Below are 21,458 nucleotides of genomic sequence, written 5' to 3'. Positions count from 1 at the left end.
CGTATAGTAAGGTGTTTTTGGTCCGAAAAAAACCCACCATGGATAGTAAGGTGTTTTTAGCCCGAAAAAAATGACCATGTGTAATAAGGTGTTTTTCGACAGAAAAAAACCACCATGAATAGTCAGCCGTTTTTGACCCGAAAAAAACAACCATGTATAGTCAGCCGTTCTTAGCCCAAAAAAAAAAAACACCATGAATGTAAAGTAAGGCGTTTTTAGCTGATAAAAACCCACCTTATATAGTAAGGCATTTTTAGCACGAAAAAAAAGACCATGTATAGTAAGGCGTTTTTAGCCCGAAGAAAACTACCATGTATACTAAGGTGTTTTTAGCTGATAAAAACCATCATGGATAGTAAGGCGTTTTTGACCCGAAAAAAAAAACGACCATGTATAGTAAGGCGTTTTTGGCCCGAAAAAACCCCACCATGGATAGTAAGGTGTTTTTAGCCCGAAAAAAATGACCATGTGTAATAAGGCGTTTGTCGACAGAAAAAAACCACCATGAATAGTCAGCCGTTTTTGACCCGAAAAAAACAACCATGTATAGTCAGCCGTTCTTAGCCAAAAAAAAACACCATGCATGTAAAGTAAGGCGTTTTTAGCTGATAAAAACCTATCTTATATAGTAAGGCATTTTTAGCACGAAAAAAACGACCATGTATAGTAAGGCGTTTTTAGCCCGAACAAAACTACCATGTATACTAAGGTGTTTTTAGCTGATAAAAACCATCATGGATAGTAAGGCGTTTTTGACCCGAAAAAAAAAACGACCATGTATAGTCAGCTGTTTTTAGCCCGGAAAAAAACAACCATTCAAAGTAAGGCGTTTTTAGCTGATAAAAATTACCATGTATAGTATGATGTTTTTGACCTGAAAAAAAAAACCAAAGTATGCTAAGGCGTTTTTCGCCTGAAAAAAAACCGACCATGTATAGTAAGGCGTTTTTAGCCCGAAATAAAATGACCATGTGTAATAAGTCGTTTTTAGACAGAGAAAAACCACCATGAATAGTCAGCCGTTTTTGACTCGGAAAAAAACGACCATGTAGTCAGCCGTTTTTAGTCTGAAAAAAACAACAACCATGTATGGAAAGGCGTTTTTAGCCTGAAAAAAACGACCATGTATGGTAAGGCGTTTTTAGCCCAAACAAAACTACCATGTAAAGTAAGGTGTTTTTACCTGATAAAAACCATCATGGATAGTAAGGCGTTTTTGACCCGAAAAAGAAGACCATGTATAGTCAGCTGTTTCTAGCCCGAAAAAACAACCATGTAAAGACAGGCGTTTTTAGCTGATAAAAATTACCATGTATAGTATGATGTTTTTGACCTGAAAAAAAAAACGACCATGTATAGAAAGGTGATTTAAGCCTGAAAAAAAACGACAATGTCGACTAAGATGTTTTTAGCCCGAATAAAAGTACCATGTAAAGTAAGGCGTTTTTAGCCCGAAAAAAAAAAAACAACAACCATGTATGTATTGGAAGCTGTTTTTAGCTGATAAAAACGACCTTATATATATAGTAAGGTATTTTTGACCTATAAAAAAACAACCATGTATAGTTGTGTGTGTGTGTGTGTGTGTGTAGGAGGTTGGGGGTAAAATCTGAATGATTTATGATTTTGTTAGTCGTGTTTCAAAATGGATTTTTAAAAAGTCTCTTAAATTTCCACAAACAATACTGCAAAATAAAGGCAAAGTTTTATTTTTGTACATGATTGTGGAATTCTGGAAAAAAAAATACACTCGTTCAAGTCAAAAAGAAAAATCCTGTGACATTATCGACGTGGGTGTACAGGTGTTTCACTGAAGCGAGGCAAATCCCAATCGACAGTGTCGCAATCCCCAAGCAGAATCTGAAATGTGCTGAGAATCAAAAAGAATCGCGCTTGACAAGATGGACAGAAGCAACATTCAGTCCTTCCCTCAATAAATAGCAACAAGTCTGGTTTGGCTCAGCGTCGGACCTCGCCGTGTTGTTGTTCAAATGCCCCCCAGGAGCTCCTGAGTTGCGCCGAAGCCGGGTGGCGACGGGGGGGAGGCGGAGGAGGAGGAGTAGGGTGTGGAGGACGGTGGCGAGGGGAACGAAAGCGGCAGGAAGACGACGTGCTTGACGGGACATTCGGTGCTCGGCGGCGGCGCCGACGACGAAGAACTCGGGTCACTTGGAGAAGCGTCCGGGGTTTTGGGAGGGTCTGGTGATGGCGGCGGGTGGGCGGCGAGCTCCTTATCGAGGGCCGGATTCTGGTGTGAGAAATGAGGGGAAAAGATGAGAGTGAGGACGATGGCAGGAATTCAAGTGTAACCTCGGCGAATCCCGTGTTTTGGGAGGGTTGAGCATCAGGAACGCGTCCATTTCTAAACAGCAAATTCCGATTTAATCCCTAGTAGCTACCTATTCGCTAGCTAGTAGCTACCTATTCGCTAGGTCTTAGCTATCTATTCGCTAGCTAGTAGCTACTATTCGCTAGTTATTAGCTATCTATTCGCTAGCTAGTAGCTATCTATTCGCTAACTATTAGCTACCTATTCGCTAGCTAGTAGCTATCTATGCGCTAGCTAGTAGCTATGTATTTGCTAGCTAGTAGCTATCTATTCGCTAGTTATTAGCTACCTATTCACTAGCTAGTAGCTATCTATTCGCTAGCTATTAGCTACCTATTCGCTATCTATGCGCTAGCTAATAACTATCTATTCACTAGCTATTAGCTATATTTGCTATCTATTCGCTAGCTTGTAGCTATCTATTCGTTAGCTTGCTAGCTATCTATTTGTTAGCTTGCTAGCGAGCTATTCGTTAGCTTGCTAGCGATCTATTTGAGTTACTTCTGGGTTGAGTGAATGCCGGTGCGTGTAGCTAGCGCTGCTCACCCACAGGAAATAACTTATCCTGCCACTGTAAAGTGACCTTGAGAGTTTTGAAAGGCGCTTAGAAATGAAATGGATTATTATTATTATTTATACCCGCAAAGTCTGCAGTTTTAAACGCTTATTGAACAATATTTTTCTTACCATGGGTGTGATAATCGCCGCGGCGTCGCCACGCTCCGCCGTCGAGTCAAATTGCGTTGTTCGCTTCGCCGTCGCTTCGCCCGCCATTTTGCTCTTGGCCTTGATGTCCTCCGAGTGAGACACCGTCACCCAAGGGTGCGCCTGGACGTCCTGCGCCGAATAACGAGCCTCCGCGTCCACCAGCAGCATCTTGCCAATCAGCTCCTGCAGAGCAGACGATTGATGAATCAAAGCGGCTCTTAAGAACAAGTGAAGAAGTCCAAGATGGCGCGCGAGTAGGCACTTGTCACTAAGTGCTCTGACGAGCGTTGCTTTTTTTTGTTGTTGTCACTGTGAGTTGTTGTGCATCGTGTGGAACGGATTGTTTTTCAGCATTTTTGGCCATGACATTCATCAAGGAGGAGACTCTGCATGAATATGCCAGCACTGTTTTTGATTTGGGACGAATGTCAATGCCATCTGGATGCAGTATGTGGAACTGTCGCGGCTTGGAATTGAAGCCGATGTGAGACAATCTCTTTTCGTCAATGGATGCTACAGCTTGGTGTTTGCTTTCAACATTTAGCTTGTAGCAGACGTGCGCATTCCATCCACCATGACGTCCCTGATTCACTGGTGAAAAGGACACTTTGATCCTTCTCCTCTTTTATCTCGAACTGCTTCAAAGAGGGTGCAGAAAGTGCTTAAAAATGAATGACTGTGTCTTTGTGTCGTTATATTACTATATTATATTTTTTTGTTGTTTTGACTTCAACATGGCAGCGTGAGAGTGGCTGCCTTTACAGCAGCTCCTGTATTTACTTTTTCTACGTCTTTCGTTCCTTTCCTCTTCCTTTCATCACTTTGCTGCTGTGTAATGTAACTTTCTCCACTGCGAGACTAATAAAGGCGAATATAATGAGCCAAACCTTGACGGAGTCGCCGACGTCGTCCCAGTAAGGGCTCGGATAGTCCACTCGGCCCAGTAGAATCTTCTCAAACAGCTCCTCCTGCCGGTTGCTCTCGCTGAAACGCGCAAGCATAAAGCGGTCGTGAATGGGAAAGCAATCGCACGGATGTTTGTGATTTGTGAGTCGTGATGCCCAAATGGCGGCGCACCTTCGAAATGGAGGGAAGCCGCACAGGAGGACGTATGCGATGACGCCCGCCGCCCAGATGTCCACCTTGACGCCGTAGCTGCGGACCAACGGTGGTTTTAATGGCTGGACGGATGCTGACAAACAATATGTAGCGGTATCCGAGTGCTAACAGCTAGCGATGGCATTTGCGGTTTGAGAAACAAGGGATATTTGAACACAAAAATGGTGGAGCAACACATGTAGACAGACAATGAGGCGCTACTTACAGGTGTGTACTATTTAATTTTTGGGTCGAGATGAAGGTGTGGTACTAGCATCTATCGCGGTATTTTTCGTAATTCAGTATATTACGCTTGCTAATTATCATTCAGTTGTGTTTAGCTTTTAGGTAAGCAAACGTATGCATGTCCATTTTTTTTTAACTGCTAACCGACGTCTCCGGACAAGTTGTGTCCATAATTCCAGGAAGGAATTTTATATATATATATATATATATATATATATATATATATATATAGTAATTATGTTTTATGGGGACTGGGGAACAGATTATTCTCATTTTAATGGTTTCCTATGGGAAATTAATTTTTGGGATACACACTTTTTGCCTTACACACTGTGTCTGGGAACCAATTAATTTCGTAAGTCAAGGTATCACTGTACTTTGCAAAAATGACTAATATAACTGCATCTTTACTTGAGTCACACAAGTAGTAGAAGAAGTCTATTCTTCTTCGTTGGTGGATTTTAGTGATTTTGAAAATATCGTAAGTGCAAGTCGTTTTGCAAAAATGGCAATGCGACGACAAAACGAAGGCACCTCACCCAGACTCTGCAATGATTTCCGGCGCCACGTACGTGGGCGTTCCGCACACGGTGTACAAAGGTCCCTCCACCACCGTGGCCAGGCCAAAGTCGCCCAGCTTGAGCGACTTGGTGCCGTCGGGATTCTGCAACACCTGACGGGTACACGGCGTCCGTCAGTCACGTTCGCCGACAAAGATGTTAGTCGAAAAAAAAAATCCAAACTGACCAGAAGGTTTTCCGGCTTGATGTCTCTGTGGACGATGTCCATGTCATGAAGGTAGCGCAAGGCGGCGGCCAGGTTGCGCACCATGACGCAGGCGCTCCTCTCCGTGTACTTGCTGGATGATGTAATAGCGTCGAATAAGTCGCCGCCCTGCAAAGCCCGCCGAGCGTTAATTCATCAACTTTATCTTTTGTATTTTTTTTTCTTGATGCGCCTCAATAATGTCATGAATTTTAAATGAAAATGGGGGTTTTGTCATTTAGCTTTAGATGCGACAAAAAAATTATTCATCAGATCAATTAACTCATTGACTCCCAGATGTGCAAAAATGTGTCCTATCCAGCGCCAGGGTTTTTGTCACTGTCACTTGCATTCCAGGACCCACACAATATTCAGTTTTAGGACTACATCAGGGGTGTCTAACTCCTTTTTTTGCCGTGGGCCACATTGTAGTTATGGTTTCCTCTCGAGGGCCATTATGAATTTGGGGAAGCCATTACAATGTTTCATCCCCTCCACATATGACATATAGAGCGCACAACAAATTAATGAATAACTACTTTTCAAATCTGAAGTCAAGAATAATGACTGTTATTGGATTGGATTTGCCTTTATTAGTCTCGCAGTGGAGAAATTTACATTATTGTATTATTACGTTATTGTGGTTTACATCCAAAAATATGACATTTTGGTTCAGATTTTAGCAAGCATCAAGGAATTTCACGTTTGATTTGCTTTCGCAGGCGGGCGGAAAAAAATGATGTGGCGCGCCGGATTAGGCCCCTGGGCCTTGACTTTGACACCTGTGGACTACATAAACATTCACTGCAGCGTTACAAACTTTGGACTTCCTTCTTTTATTAACAAAAAGAGTTCATTCCTAAATGATATGGCTGTGGAGTTAAATGAGCTTGAAATGAGGGCGGCTGTCCAAAATACAATGCAATACATATTGGCATATATAGCGCTTGAACAAAGCGCTAACATAAAAATGCTGCCCCCTTGTGGAAAAGAAAAAAAAAACATTGGCAGTGATCTGACCAGCGCTTCATCCACTCCACTGTGAGACTAATAAAGGCATATCCAATCCAATCCAATCCAATCAACACCCAAACATGATTAAAAAAAGTCTGAAAAAATTCGGGAATGGCGCTTTATGTCATATTTTCTATTCCCGAAGAAATTTGTGAATGGCAGTGAATGAGTGAATTATCCACCCCAATTAATTGATCGCGCCAATTCTCTGATTGCCTGTCAGTACGAGTTGTTATGATGATGACTACTATTATTATTATTTTTATTATTAGTTGAAAGTTGTGTGAAAGCAGCTGGTGTGAGAGAAGAGGATGCACAAAACCGGGTTAGATGGAGGACATTGATAAGCCGAAAGGAGAAGAAGATAGCTGACAATAAATTCAAACGGACATCACCACCCATTTTCCACCAGAGGGCGCCAAATAACATGCATTGCTTTAGCTTTTTAATACATGTAATACATTTAGTTTTTTAGTGAAGCCAGACGGCTTGGTACATTCATTGTCACACATGACGCGACCAGAAGTCACTGCTTGGTACTAAATACAAATTGAAAGCGCTCGCGCGTCAAACGTGTACCTTAACCAACTCCATGACAAGACACAACTGCGAGGGCGTGTCCACCTCCTCCACCAGCATGATGATGTTGGGGTGCTTCACCCGCCTCAGCACGGACACCTCGTTCTCGTACAGGTGTTCCTGCCAAAACAAACTCGGATTAATAACAGGAGCAGGAACAAATAAAAATACAGTAAATACAATTATCGGCTACCTTGCCGCGGCACTTGGCCTTGTCGATGATTTTCAGGGCAAACTCTCTTCCTGTGGACCTGAGCAGACACGCCGCAATTACACAGCAGCCATAACCGTAAAAAAAAAAAAAAAAAAGAAACGTGTGAAGAGCTCAGCAGGGAGCAAAGACCAGGTTAATGGAGAGAGAGAAGAATTAGCAAAGAGCTCTGTGAAATTATTGATCTCTTAAAGTGGAAATTCACTTGGGGGGCAAAGAAAAATTCAAATGGCTACAAGTGAATTCTACACTATTGCTAGCTTGTTTATGCGATACAGTGGCGGCTCACTCCCCAAAAAAGTCGTCGGTTTGGCAAACCGTCATCAACCAAGAGGCTTCAAGCTGTTTGGAAGTTGAAACAAAGACAATGACACGTTTTTGTAATGGAAGCGTCATCATACCTTAGCCTGTGGCATCAGTAGTTTACCTGTATGTTTTTGAATCCTATCAGCGATTAATTTTTGTTGGTGTAGGAAGGAAAGTAGATTAAATTCTAAAATGTGTTGATAAAATATTTTACATTTATTTTCATCTTTTCTTTTTTTTCTCGACATAACCATTTCCAATCAACAAGCTAAGTCAGTAACAACAGTCTTGTGGTTTATTAGCACCCTCTACCTGTGCAACGTCAACACTGCAGTCAAGTGATGAAATGATAATAATAACAAAAATAATAATACATTTCATTTCCAGGCGCCTTTGAAAGCTCTCAAGGTCACTTTACAGTCACGGGATAATTTTTTTCTGTGGGTAAGCAGTGGCAGCCACACGCACCAGCCTTCACTCAACCTGGAAGTAACTCAAATAGGTAAGGCTAGCTAGCTAGCAAATAGATGGCTAAAAGAGAGCTATTAGATAGCTACCTAGATCCGCTAATAGATAGCTATATAGTAAGTAGCCAGCTAGACAGCTAGTAGATAGCTATTAGAGAGCCATTTATTAGATGGCCATTATATAGCTACCCAAACGTTACACTTTTTGTTTTGGGTGCTATTTATGGTGTTTACCTCAACAGGTGAACATACCTTTCGACACACTCTCTCACCACAGCAAAGTTGCCGTCGCCGATGACTTTCCCGATGATGTATTTCTCCAGGACGACGGCGGGGGAGGTCTGGTCGCCATGGTGACCGTTTACTGTAAAATTGAAGCACAGTGTCGACATAGGACAGGTGCACGAGTTTTTTTGGTCAATCCGTGTTATCGTGGGTGAGAAGAGGAACGTGACGGATAGGTAAAGGGGGTGGGGGGAGTCAGGTCCGGGGGAGTATGCGATCCAGGAAGATTGAGGAAGCAAGATGATGAGTAATAATAATAATACATTTCATTTATCATCGCCTTTCAAAACTCTCAAGGTCACTTTACAGTCACAGGATCAGTTTTTCTGTGGGTGAGCAGCGGCAGCTACACGCGCCAGCATTCACTCAACCGGGAATAACTCAAATATATCAAGTTGGCTAGCTCGCTAGAAGATAACTAATAGCTAGGTAGCTAGTTAGACAGCTAATAGATAGCAAAAAGATAGCGAACTAGGTAGCCAGCAACTGTGACGCTGTTCGACCTGGAATAACTCAAATAGATCAAGTTAGCTAGATAGCTAATAGATGACTAATAGATAGCTAGCTAGTTAGACAGCTATATTGAAATACACTAAATTGTGTACACACCCACGTCGGCACAAACAGCCCCCAAAAAACACAATAAAATAAAATTCTAAAGTGATTACGGGATTCCTGACTGTACGTAGAATTTATTCTGGAATTGAAAATTTGACATAGATCGCCATTCCCTAATAAGGTTTTTGGTTTTTCTTGCGGTGTTGATGATAAAGCAGTGGTGAGTGTCCTTGAAAGTTCTGAAAGGCGCTTAGAAATAAAATGTATTTTTATTATTATAAAAGATGGAAAAGGGAGAAATGACAAGATCAGGTCAAAAGGTGACAAAGGGAACGGGAGTGGACGACAATGAGGAAAGGAGACTTTGGAGGTGTACCATCTGGACTGGTCCTCTCCCCCCGGTGGTTGTTGAGCGAGCCGCTGACATTCGAATTGGAGTCGTGATGTGAAGGAGCCGTCTACGGAAGCAAAGGCAATCACAGTTTGGCCGTCCAAACAAACGGATGCTACTGTCGCCATGGCAACTGAAAACCGCCTGTACTATCTAAACCACAGGTGTCAAAGTCAAGGCCCGCGGGCCAAATCCGGCCCGACACATCATTTTTTTCGGCCCGCGAAAGCAAATCAAACTTGTTAAATTCCATGATGATTGCTAAAATCGGAGCCAAAATTTCATATTTTTGGATGTCAACCACAATAAAAGTCATTATTCTTGACTTCAGATTTGAAAACGAGAAATTCATTAATTTGCTGTGTGCTCTATATGTAATATATGAAGGGATTTAAACATTCTAATGGGTTCACCAAATTCATAACGGCCCTCGAGAAGAAACCATAACTACAATGTGGCCCACGGCAAAAAATGACACCCCTGATCTAAACCGTTGCGTCGTTCACGTGTTTGATTTTTAAGACAGCTTTGAGGAGACTTGAGCTGATATGAAGTCTTCCTCTTCCATGTCAGTATATCCTAAAATCCGTCGCTAATTCTGAACGGAGGCCAATTGGCTGCATCAGCCGTCTCAATTTAGACTCGGTGTCGTCTCCAAGCATCCATAATCCAAAGGGAAAGCAGATTATCATTTCCACGTGCCAGAAAATACTCGCCTCAACATGGCTTGATGCGATACAGAATTGATTTTGAAGTGGGTCAAGAGCATTGCGTGGACCCTGCCTGTGATCTACGAATCGCCTACCTTGAGAGTGGGCAGGCTTTGAGGGCTGGTGGGCGACGGCGTGGTCGACTTGGCGGACCTCGACGTGGCGACGTCACCGTTTACTGCGAGGACGAAAGATGGAACGGTCGTGTCATCCCATTGTTGTGTATTACAAAATAACAATTTTGAAGGTTAGCATGTGTTGCATGTCCTAAACTCACCCGGAGATTTAGCAGGACACTGCGTGGCGGAGTAGCGGGTTCCACGTCTCGCTAAACGCCAAGATGGTTGATTCGGAGAACATGAACAAAAATGGGACAACAGCCTGCAAAAGCGCTACCTGGTGGTTTACCTGCACTGGGAGATTTGCTGCGTCGCAAAGGTCCGGGACTCTTGCTCGTTTGGTTGGGGGTGACCGAACGACTGTGTGGTGACTTGAGGACTTTGCATTCTGCCAAAACATGATATAATAATACCTATTTAATAATAATTGAAATGTGTCTGTATGGTAAAATAAATAATTCACTCATTCGTTGACATTTATTCAGGAATTGAAAAGCATGACGTGGAGCGGCATTCCCTAATTTGTTCGGGTTTTGGTTTTTCCTTGCAGGGGTGCCGATAAAGCGCTGGTCAGACCTCTGGCAATGTTTTTTTCCCCCCACCTAAAGAGCCTTACCGCTGTGATCCAACGCAAAGTCGTCGTGGCCGTAGCGGTACTTCTCCGGGCCGCACGCGATGAAGACGTCGTCATCGGCAAAGAAGTCTTGCAAGCACGTGATCTGGGACAAAAGACAGACGGAATTTTAGTGCATCTTGTTTTAGGATCAACATGAGTCGAGTGGTTCCATGTCGATGGGTGGAAGTGGTGTCGAGGTCATATTAATTTATTTATTTGTTTGTTTATTTATTGAGTGTTCCTTCGAACTCCGTCTCCATTGATTTGCCCTCCAAAACGGCTACTTTGATTAAAAAAAACAAAAAACAATCATATGTATTAATTCAATTACTATCTGAATCAAAACCGGAAGCACCAATGTTGTTTTAGTCAATGCAAATTCAATATTAATTAAAAAAATGCTGAAAAAAAAGAATTACCTAAAACTACACAATATTTTTGTTTTTAATTGCACTCAACAAAGATTCCATGTTTAAATAAAATAAAACTAATACTAAAACTAATAAAAACCAATACAAAATGTTGCTTATTTGGAAAGAAATAAAAGTTAACCAACAGCCTTTAAATTAATTAAATTAATTAAATTAACTGAACTAAATAAAAATAAAAATACAACTAAAAATACAACAACAAATAAAAATACAAATAAAAATAAAAATACAAATACAAATTACAATAAAAAAATAGAAATAAAAATATAAATACAAATTAAAAAAATAAAATGAAATACAAATGAAATAAAAGTAAAACTAAAATAAAAAATGGTGTCACCATGAAATATCCCAAATAATTCCAACCCAAACGAGAACAGGATGCATTTTGGAAATCCGCCCCTGTGCTGATGTTGTACATGTAACAGTCGCAAGGGAGAAACTGCAAAAGATGATCTCAGCCATCCACCCCCACGTTTCGAACTGTTTCATCTTACTAACCGCATCTTGCTGGCGTGCAGTGTGGGTGCGAAGTGTCCCGAAAAAAAAAAGCAAATGTCACCTAGAAAAGCAGGTGCAACGATGACCAGCAGCAGGCCCGGTCATCGGTGCTACTAAACAGGACTGAAACATATTTACAATATTCGGCAAATGAAATTCTTTAAACCGGGCGGCATGATTTTGCTGTTGAAATTCGGCAGCGAAGTGCCGCACCGAGGAGACAAATGTTACGGTTGCCATGGAAACCGACGCCTGTAGGAGTCGCTGGGAAATCAGCATGATGAAACCAAACAGGCACCCAAACATACAAATTGAGGACATGACCAACGTATTGCACACGGTGGGCAAATTGATCGCTAAACGTAGCGAGACCCGACATCTCCGGTCATGAATCAACGAGCACATCGCCGCTCGTCCTGGAAAGGGGTCAAAAAAGAGGCCATCTTTGTCAGGCGGGATTAAGCATCACGTCACCAGGAAGGTTGGCTTGGAACGTCACCGGGGAATGACGCCTTGTCGCAATAACTCAAGCGCAAAGCTCATTGACCGCGATGGCACGGTAGGAAGACAACGAGGCACACGATGCGGGATGAAAATAAATCTGGGTGATCGTTTTCCACTCGGTCAGATTTCAAGCCATTTCAAAGCCTGGTTTTTGGCGTTTTCGATTGTTTTTGCTATTGTTTCCGAAACGTGCGCTGAAACAGTTTTTGCGTCGTTATGCAGAGCGGGCGATACAAAAAGGTGGAGGCTCCAAAAAAACACGGCCCAAAGCGACCACAAAATTATCCGCAAGACCTGTTACTTGCCCTTCACGTTAGGTGAGCTGTATATAAAAATAAATAAATAAAAAATAATCCCCACTTTTTGTCTTTCGGACCTGCCGAGACGCAATTGTCGTAAAATAGCCAAGTGGAGGGGGGTTCCGCTCCTCCCCAACGTGATGCCAACTGGGCCTGAAAAGAGCGTTTGAGAGGCTTGTTGACATCATACAATGAATGGAACACAATAGACGCCGTCCCCGTTCTTGCCCCCCCCCCACCTCACCCTCCTTCACGCTTTCGACACCCCCTGCCAAACCCCCGACCCCAAAACCGTCTTGTCTGTTGTTTGCTGGATTTTAGCAATTATTCCGAGGGTGGGAAGTCAATGATTTTTGGCGGCTGAAAGAAAATACTTGAGAACTTCCAACATGACGTGCAGTGAGGACAAAGAAACATTTTTTCATCCGATGACCTAAATGCTGGCGTTTTAATCCACACTTGGCCCTGAAAACTATCAGATGGCATCCCCGTGCGACGCCATCACCTCACTAATCTGTCTGAGGCCGCCAGTGTGGTGCGTTGAACCGCGATGACGGACGTGAGCAACATTCGTCGGTGAAAGACGAGGGCGGCTTTAGAGTTGTCCGATGTCGAGATAAACCAAAATCGGTCAGAGCTAGAAAATGGCCGTTGTTTGCTGTTGCTCAATTGATCTCACGATCAGAGCCAACGTGAGTGAGGTTTCATATTAACACCATTCAAGTTACAATTGCGATCCTTCAAGGAGCAAAAAATAATTTAAAAATAACCTTTCAGTTGGGGCTCATTTGGACGAACACAGATATTTCTTCTAAAATGTCTGCTTCCAACAAAACCGATTCCCTCCTGAATCGGCAGTCCAAGTGAAGCTTCATGAAGCTTCATGTAACCCGCAGCAAATTAACTAATTCACTGCCATTCACAAATTGATTCGGGAATTGAAAATATGACGTAGAGCGCCATTCCCGAATTTGTTCGGGTTTTGTTTTTTCTTCTTTGGGTGCTGATAAAGCGCTGGCCATGGCCTCTGGCAATGTTTTTTCCCTTCCACAAGAGGGTAGGATTTCCCCTTTTTTCCCATGTTAGCGCTTTCTTCGAGCTTCAGCTGTTGTTAAAGCGCTATATAAACCAATATGTATGTATTGAATTATATTTTGGACAGCCGCCCTCACTTCAAGCTTACATAACTCCAGACACAAAGAATTTAGGAATTAACTCTTGTTTTACTGTGACGCTTGAACCCGCGCTAGAGGTTAGCTGGACTGTATTATGAGCTCTCTGCGACGTTCAACAATGTAGAAATTGAGATTATTTCTTCAAAGCGGCGGCTTGATAAGCAGTCTGAAGAGCACAAGTCAAGAGAGTGCACCATTGTACGCACGCACGCTCGCCAGCTGACAGCTGAGCTTGGACGACCCCTTCCAGTTTTTTGGTCTAATTATCCGGCGATGGCATGGAGCCCCAGTAGATCACATAAGGGGTTGGGGGGGCAGCATGCGGGCACGTGCGTGATACCCCACGACTGTTCATGTGTGTGTGTAGTTGGTGGGACTCCAATGGCTGGGGCCCCCCTTTTTTTGGGGGTGGGGGGGAGCAGATGGTAGGCTGCAGCTGGGGGCCTGAGCCCTCAGAGGGAGTGTTGTGTCCCCCGTGTGTATTGGCTTGACTGAGCATGCAAAGGGCTTCTAAGGAAAATAAAAATGGGCCTTTGGATGTTGATGGGCAACGCTAAAGAATTGACGATTTACTTTTGTGTGAAATGATGATTGGATACCAGTAAATAAGAGCTGGGCTTGGAAGGGTGGTCCCATGTGCTCAAACACTCACCGTATGACATTTTAATGAGTTTGACAAAATGAACACGAGGCGCGAGTTCAAACGGTGGGGAGGGCGTGAATTCAACTCTCGCATAACAGAGTTTTCATTAGCGTCTCGTTGACGTGACGGCGGCGTGTAATGACGTCAGCACAGGATTGAATGCATTTTAATGACCAAAACTGCCAACACAGCTGAGGCTGATAAACAACGGTGTCCGCAAATTGCCCAAAAATGGAGTGCACTACTAAGCTGCGACCAAAAGAGGCGCTGTTTAGTCAGTCCGACGAAGCACGATATAATTATAATAATCATAAGACATTGAATTTACAAGGGCCTTTCAAAAATGAAATACTAGCAAGACACAACGATTCACCATCGCATTATTTCTGTGTTTTCCTTCTAATTTCGCCATCAACACGGATCAACAAGAAGTTTTCAGACCGAACAAAGTACCGCAAAATGCATTGTTTGTCACTTTCTCGGTCAGGGGGCGTTCCCTCCGTGACGTCACATAGGGGATCGTCATCAACTCGAAAAAAAGACTTCCTGAATATCCAGCGTGAGTCTTAAAACGTAAAATATAGCTATATGTGGTAGAATCTTTGTAAAATACGCTCAGTAGAAGTCATTCGAAGTGATTTTATAAATTATGGACACAACTTGTCCGGAGGCGTCGGTTGTCCTTTAACAGCTGAAGCTGGAACAAAGCGCTAACGTGGAAAAAAGTGAAATGTTGCCCCCTCGTGGAAGGGACAAAATATTACCATCGGGCTGACCAGTGATTGATCAGCAGTCCCAGCAAGAAAAACAAGACCCGAATAAATTAGGTAAAGGAGCTCCACGTCATATTTTCAATTCCCAAATACGTACATTCGGGAATGGCAGTGAATGAGTTAATGGCGGATTAGCCCCCAGTAGCATTTTCAAAACAAAGCCCTTCGAAACTTCCCCCGTGACTTACCTGCTTGCCTTGTAGTGTGTAGAGCCTCTTCACGACACCCGAGTCCAGCTTGATGGCGTCTGTGATGTCGGCGAGCACCTGCTCAAAGGAATGCGCCGTCTTCCGGTTGAGTAGGACGCGCACAGCCTTGCGCGGTTTGACGCCGTTGCGCACCACCGTGACCAACTTGGGTTTGATGAAATCTTTGGGTTGGCGCTGCGGCTCGCCCCTGGTAGGCACCAGCGATGAAAGGGAGCGAGAAGTACCCGTCTTGCTGCCCACGGCCCAATTAGGGTTGACGTTTTTGGCGTAGTCCACGCGGCGGAAGGGTTCGTTGGAGGCACAAACGTAGCTTTCCCCTGGAGGGGGGGGGGAGTGCAACATTTGGTTTGGGGATACAGAGAACGTTAACAAACATTTGTTTGATGAAAAGGTTTCTTCAGCCGTCATCTGTACTCCCTTGAAGGTGTCACATGTTTTGCTCCTCATCCGAAAAGCTTTGTCAGCGAACTAAAATTGTGCTGGTACCTCTGGCCCCATATATATCCTTAATGGACAGAGGTGGCAGTGCCAGACCTCCGCTTTGATAGGTCCCTGAGATACCAGCACAACGTTAGTTCGCTCACAACGCTTTTTGGATGAGGAGCGAAACGTACAACACATTCAAAGAAGTACAGATGACGGCTGAAGAAACCCTTTCATCGATGGACGACTCATGTATGACTGAGCGCTTACACAGACAAACGGTTGTTTGAGTGACACAGATCACTGTTTCTGAACTCATTCACTGCCGTTCCCAAATTTATTCGGTAATTGAAAAGCATGACGTGGAGCGCCATTCCCAAATTTGTTCAGGTTTTGGTTAGTCTTGCGGGGGGATACCGATAAAGCGCTGGTCGGACCTCTAGGCAATATTTTCCCACAAGGTGGCATCATTTGCCTTTTGTATAGCCGCCACCATTTCAAGCTCAGAAAACTCCAGACCCAATATAACTTAGGAATTAACCATTTGTTTCTGATGAAAGAAAGGCGTCTAGGGTTTCTTACGCTGCATTGCATGTTTGTGTGGTCCGAAAATTCAATATTCTGTGGGTCCTGGAATTTGGGTGAAAATTACAAAAACCCTGGCACTGCGGTGGACGCATTTTTGCACATCGAATGGCAGTGAATGAGTTAAAATGTATCGTAAACCTGGACTGTTGCATGGCCACCTAGAACGAATTGGCAATTACACAGTCGAAATCGAAAAGGGAGGACGAACTTTGTCTGAGAGCAAATCTAACGAGAAAACAAACGACCCTCAGAAATCGGCAAGAGTCGTGCAGGCACTGACACGTTCTTCATTTGAAGGCCAAACATCCAACCAGGTCAACAAAAGACAAAGTCGGCTTTTTTCAACATAGGCCTGCTGAGCTGTCGCGCTGGCCTTCATCCAAAGCAAGATTCTACTCACGGTGTGGAAACGCAAAAACTCCCCCCCCCTCACCCAAAGTCAGATCAAGCCCAAACTGCGGCAATGGCAGTGGATGTGTCTGAATGTGGCGCTTGAATTTTGATCCGCTAACCACAGCCGATTAATGATCGCATCATCCTGATCAGGTGATGTGCTTGTGGGAAGCCGTTTAGGAGCAGCACAAAGGCGAATATTTTCAAAACAGGAGCGACGCTGATGTTTCCTAATGTGTGTCGGGAGGAAAATGGTTTCCCTTGATACTTGGTTTGATTTGGCTGGCTAATTATGTAGCTGGGCCACAGAAGGAGGCCAGGGACTTTTATGCGGCTGCCATTAAGCTATTGGGGGGGGGGGGGGGGGGTGCTTGAACGTCTCATAACCAGTGACAAGATCTTGGGGTGACTAGATCTCAGGTGCGCCAAAAGTGAGGTGGCGCCCATATACGGATGTCTAAGACCGCTGCATGCTCGCGTACGACAGATGCAGTCAAATTAGCACGCCAGACGAGGACTATCTAGCTGTTTTTAAATACCAAGGTTCATCCAACATAAAGCGATGAGACAACCTGAACATTTTCAGCCTGCAGTCTAGTCTCGTCAATCATCTTGGGGCACCCACCAAAAAGGTTTTGATTTATTTTGACAGATGGAAAGGGGTGAAAAATGGACTCTTAATTTGATTGACACAGACTACAGAGTGGTAGCGTTTGGATTTCTTCAAAACATATTTTTATTGCAGTCCAGAGGTTTCGCTACTTTAATCCCAACCATGAAAGTAAAATTGAGTCGGCTAAAACTTTGTTATGGAGGAAGCACCGAATTTACGTTGAATTGCACTGGGGAAATAACATTTTATAGTCAAACGAATTAGGGCCCAATTGTGTCAATGACTGGACCCTTGCGCCACATTTTCATGGCGGGACCTCAAAATGCTTTACAATTATATGGTGCCCATATGACTGATCATTTGCAACGAAACAAAAAAAAACGTATAGATGCCCGTGGTAACGTATTACTTTAAGACCTGCCCGCCACACCATCTTGTTCGGCCCGCGAAAGCAAATCAAACATGTCAAGTTCCATGATGCTTGCTCAAGTCCCAACCAAAATTTCAAATTGTCCCATGCAAACCACAATAACAGTCATTATTAATTACTTCAAATTTGAAAACTAGTCATTTATCAATTTGTTGTGAGCTCTATATGTAATATGAGGAGTGGATGAAACCTTCTAATGGCTTCTCCAAATTCATAAAGGCTCCAGAGAGGAAACTGGAACTACGATGTGGCCCACGGCAAAAAAATGACTTTGACACCCCTGCTCTAAGAAAGGGTGTCAAAGTCATTTTTTGCCACGGTTTCCACTCGGGCCCCATTATGAATTTGGGGAAGCCATTCGAATGTTTCATCCCCTCCACATATTACATAAAGAACACACAAGAAATTCATGAATAACTCGTTTTCAAATTTGAAGTCAAAAATTATGACTGTCATTGTGGTTTACATGGAACAATTAGAAATTTTGGTTTGGACTTTAGCATGCATCATGGAATTTCACGAGGTTGATAGGCTTTCGCAGGCCGAATAAAATGATGTGGGGGCCAGATTTGGCCCCCGAGCCTTGACTTTGACACCGGTGTTCTAGGAGGATACATGCCCTGTATCAAAAATGAATATAACCTTCCTCATTCCACCTCTTTGTTCGAAACATGTATAACTGACAAATATTTTTTTGTCTTAATGGAAGAAAGTTGACGTTTGAAATGACTTTATTTTTGGGTCATGTGATCTACTTTCTGTCTACACAGGTAAACAACTGAACGAGCATCTTGGGAGTCTGGTTTTTCCATCCAACCGTTCGACTTTTGGATTTAAAAAGGCTCAAATTGTACGCTTTATGGCATTCCTCATCACACCATAGAGTGCTTTTTTTGCGTCACTATCTTACCCCCCACCAACTCGTCAAGGCTGCTGATCTTCCTGCCCCCGTCCAGGGCGTAAAGAGTCCGGACCCCCTGCGGCAAGTTGACGTTGTCCGACAGTGATCGCGTCAGTTCCATGAGCAGCGCGTCCATGGAGCGGAAACGGTCGCAGGACACCGCGTACACCAGTCCTTTAAAGTACTTGTCCCCGTTTCGGTAGAAACGCACTTTCCTGGCCTTCTTCTCCGATGTGAGCGACTGTAAGGTTCGAGTCCGGTAGAAACTGCAATGTGCGCTGTGAGCCGGGCTGGCAGTCAATCCAGCGCCCCGGGACGACCCTCCACCAGTGGCGTGAGATCCCGCAGCCCTCGGCGTCCGGTGCTGCTTGCTGTCTCGCTCCTCGAAGTGGTCGAATTCGATGCTGCGACTTAGCGACATGTTGTCGTCGAAGCTTGCGGTGTTTTAAACCCAAAACAACTTTCGGTAACGGTCAGAGTGTCAAAGCTTGCAATACAACGTGTTCAGAGGTGATTCGAGTGAGTTCTTCGACATGTTGTCCTAAAGACGATGAAGTTGGTGCAAGGAAACTTTAACGAGGTCCATTCACCTCGGTTCGGTTCGTCTACGGCCAGAGAGAGTCAGATGTGTCAAATGTATCGAATCAATGGATGGTGAGATTGCGCGTGAGCAGGCGAGGATGCCCGGAAGCCCAACCCGCACTTACATCTTAGGGTCCTAATGCCTGCCCGATTCTATGAGTGTGTGTGTGTGTGTGTGTGTGTGTGTGTGTGTGTGTGTGTGTGTGTGTGTGTGTGTGTGTGTGTGTGTGTGTGTGTGTGTGTGTGTGTGTGTGTGTGTGTGTGTGTGTGTGTGTGTGTGTGTGAAGTAAAAGATCTCAATTATAGTGAATTAATTAGAACATTTTTTCGTGAGTATTTTGAACAGTATGTCACGTGACATGTACATATGAAACATTTTAACTTAGATTAGATTATCTTTATAATATACCTTTATTAGCATACATGTTAAATATCACGATTTGATCGGGAGAGTCCCGATTTTGACCACAATACTCACTTTATAAAGCAACTATTGACACAATATACAGTTCATTTGTAAGGTGAAACAAAAGAAAATATGAAAAAAATTACATATGTCTACTCATTGAACATATAAATAAACAATGAAAGCATTTTTGCGTTTTATTTACTTCTAATTGACACTAATGTTACGCTCACATTATTTTAACACGCACTACAGAGTACAAAAATCTCACGATTTGTGTTTTTTGAAACTTAACGTATGATTAGTGTCACGGTGGAGAAATTTAAATTTCACATCAGAATAGTTAAAAGGAAAGAAGTAGTCAAAAAACAAAATACTGGAGCTGTTGTGTAGGCAGCCAGCAGTGCTATCTTGAAGTCAAAACAACAACAAAATAAGATAACAAATACTGTCATATCTTAAAACCATAAAACTATCTTGGCAGCATTGTTTCCATTCTTTGAAAAATATAACTTTTTTAATCTTGGTTTTCTACTCGGCAGGGGACACTTTGAATTGGTTGCCAGCCAATCACAGGGCACACAGAGACATACCAACAAAAACTCTCACATATTCCTCAGGACAATTTTTAGTGTTCAATCATCCTGCCATCCATTTTGTGGAATGTGGGAGGAAACCGGAAAAAAATCCATGCAGGCCTGGGGAGAACATGCAAATTCCACACAGGGAAGTCGAAGCAGGACTTGAACTCACGACCTCTGCACTGTGAAGCCAGCATGCGAACCACTCGAGTATCGGACTACCATACTGCTATTTGTTATATAATAAAAAAATAACATAAAAATCCGATATGACCCCTGTGGGTTTTTCTCCCCCTCATGGGAGGTCCAACTTCAAAACAATGAAACATGATTCTCAGTATGACTTTATTTTCTACTTATTATTTTTAATCTTCACATTATGCCTGTAAAATGATTTATTTATTCTTGAAAAACAAATTCAAACCATAAAAAATATCATACACAGCATGATAGACGTGATTGAGCAAACGTTGAAAAATATATCTAAACCATATATACACGTTTTTTTTTCCCGAGAACGAAGTTACTATACCACCCACGTACTTCCAAGGACACTTTATGGATTCTTTACGCCCCAAGCCAGCTGTGTAGGATGTACCACTGAGGTGACTGCAAGGGAGGAAGTGAGAGCCCAGAAAACAAATTGGAGCACTTTTCCTGCAGCCAGGCAACAGGATATCCTGTACAGCTAGATGACAAGCGCCCCATTCTCCTCCATAAACAACAAGCTGGTCAGAGGGGAAGTCTTCAAAGTCGAGTTTGACTTCCCTTCACTGCATTCACTTAAATTACCAAATTATGATGAAGTCAGGAGGGTTATCATGTACAGGCTTTGTATAAAATGACCCTGGAATTACAAAACATGTAATCATTTTCATTCCCGGATGCAGTTCCACTTCCCTTCAAAGTGACTGGAATATTGAGTTCCAATCACAGATATTGAACCAAAAACTCACTTCCAAAACAAAACGTCCCGATGGGGGAAGAAATGGAAGGTTTTAGATTGTCCTGGTCGACCAACAAAAGTATACACGATAGAATGTATGCTATTTTAAATAGAAACTGAAGTGAGTGAATAAGGAATGTACAGTACTGTATCTCAAGACGAGCCAAGTCTAGCACAAATAAGTTTGGCTTTGACGCCATCTTGCGGCCTTTTGTTGCCAAAACAGTGAAAAACCCCCAAAACTCGGAACAGGTTCATTTTCATCCCGATATTGTTCACCGTATCTTAATTCATCACAGGTTTTACGTGTTTTAGACCTTGTTACGTACTATTGCGTTCTGTTGTATGATTAATATGTTGCTAAATGTTCTGTAAATCACTTTATGACAGCTACAGTTCTTGTCAACGCGCCATATAAATGGACTATTGAATTGTACGGATGACGCCACACGTGACGAGTTCGTCCGTCGAATCGTAATATTTTTCAGATAAAAGCATGTTATTTAAAACAGCAATATCAGAAGGAAAAGTTACATGAGCAAAAAAAAAGAGAAAGAAAATCTATTAATCGTTACGCATAAAAGTTGTACAGTGGTGCAATCAGTGAGGTGATCGCCATTTTATTGTATTTGAATTCAGTTTTTACAATCAATTTTGC

The 21,458-nt window shown here is 43.0% G+C and overlaps 1 protein-coding gene across 1 annotated transcript; it reads right to left on the bottom strand.

The window, feature by feature from the left end:
- Positions 1 to 1,693: 1,693 nt before the first annotated feature.
- dclk2a (doublecortin like kinase 2a) lies at positions 1,694 to 19,270 on the bottom strand. Its single transcript, XM_089006286.1, has 16 exons — positions 18,295 to 19,270; positions 14,917 to 15,254; positions 10,403 to 10,505; positions 10,076 to 10,174; positions 9,945 to 9,995; positions 9,763 to 9,845; positions 8,943 to 9,024; positions 7,976 to 8,087; positions 6,933 to 6,990; positions 6,740 to 6,859; positions 5,129 to 5,275; positions 4,921 to 5,054; positions 4,115 to 4,192; positions 3,925 to 4,021; positions 3,017 to 3,220; positions 1,694 to 2,248 (listed from the first exon to the last, which is right to left on the bottom strand). The coding sequence occupies exons 1-16, from the start codon at positions 18,704 to 18,706 to the stop codon at positions 1,988 to 1,990; spliced, it is 2,379 nt and encodes a 792-aa protein (XP_088862412.1). The 5' UTR covers positions 18,707 to 19,270; the 3' UTR covers positions 1,694 to 1,987.
- Positions 19,271 to 21,458: the final 2,188 nt, after the last annotated feature.

Source organism: Hippocampus bargibanti, linkage group LG10, assembly GCF_051943395.1.
Source record: "Hippocampus bargibanti isolate YZ-2025 linkage group LG10, ASM5194339v1, whole genome shotgun sequence".
NCBI lineage: Eukaryota > Metazoa > Chordata > Actinopteri > Syngnathiformes > Syngnathidae > Hippocampus > Hippocampus bargibanti.
This window is presented reverse-complemented; position numbering and strand designations above follow the sequence as displayed.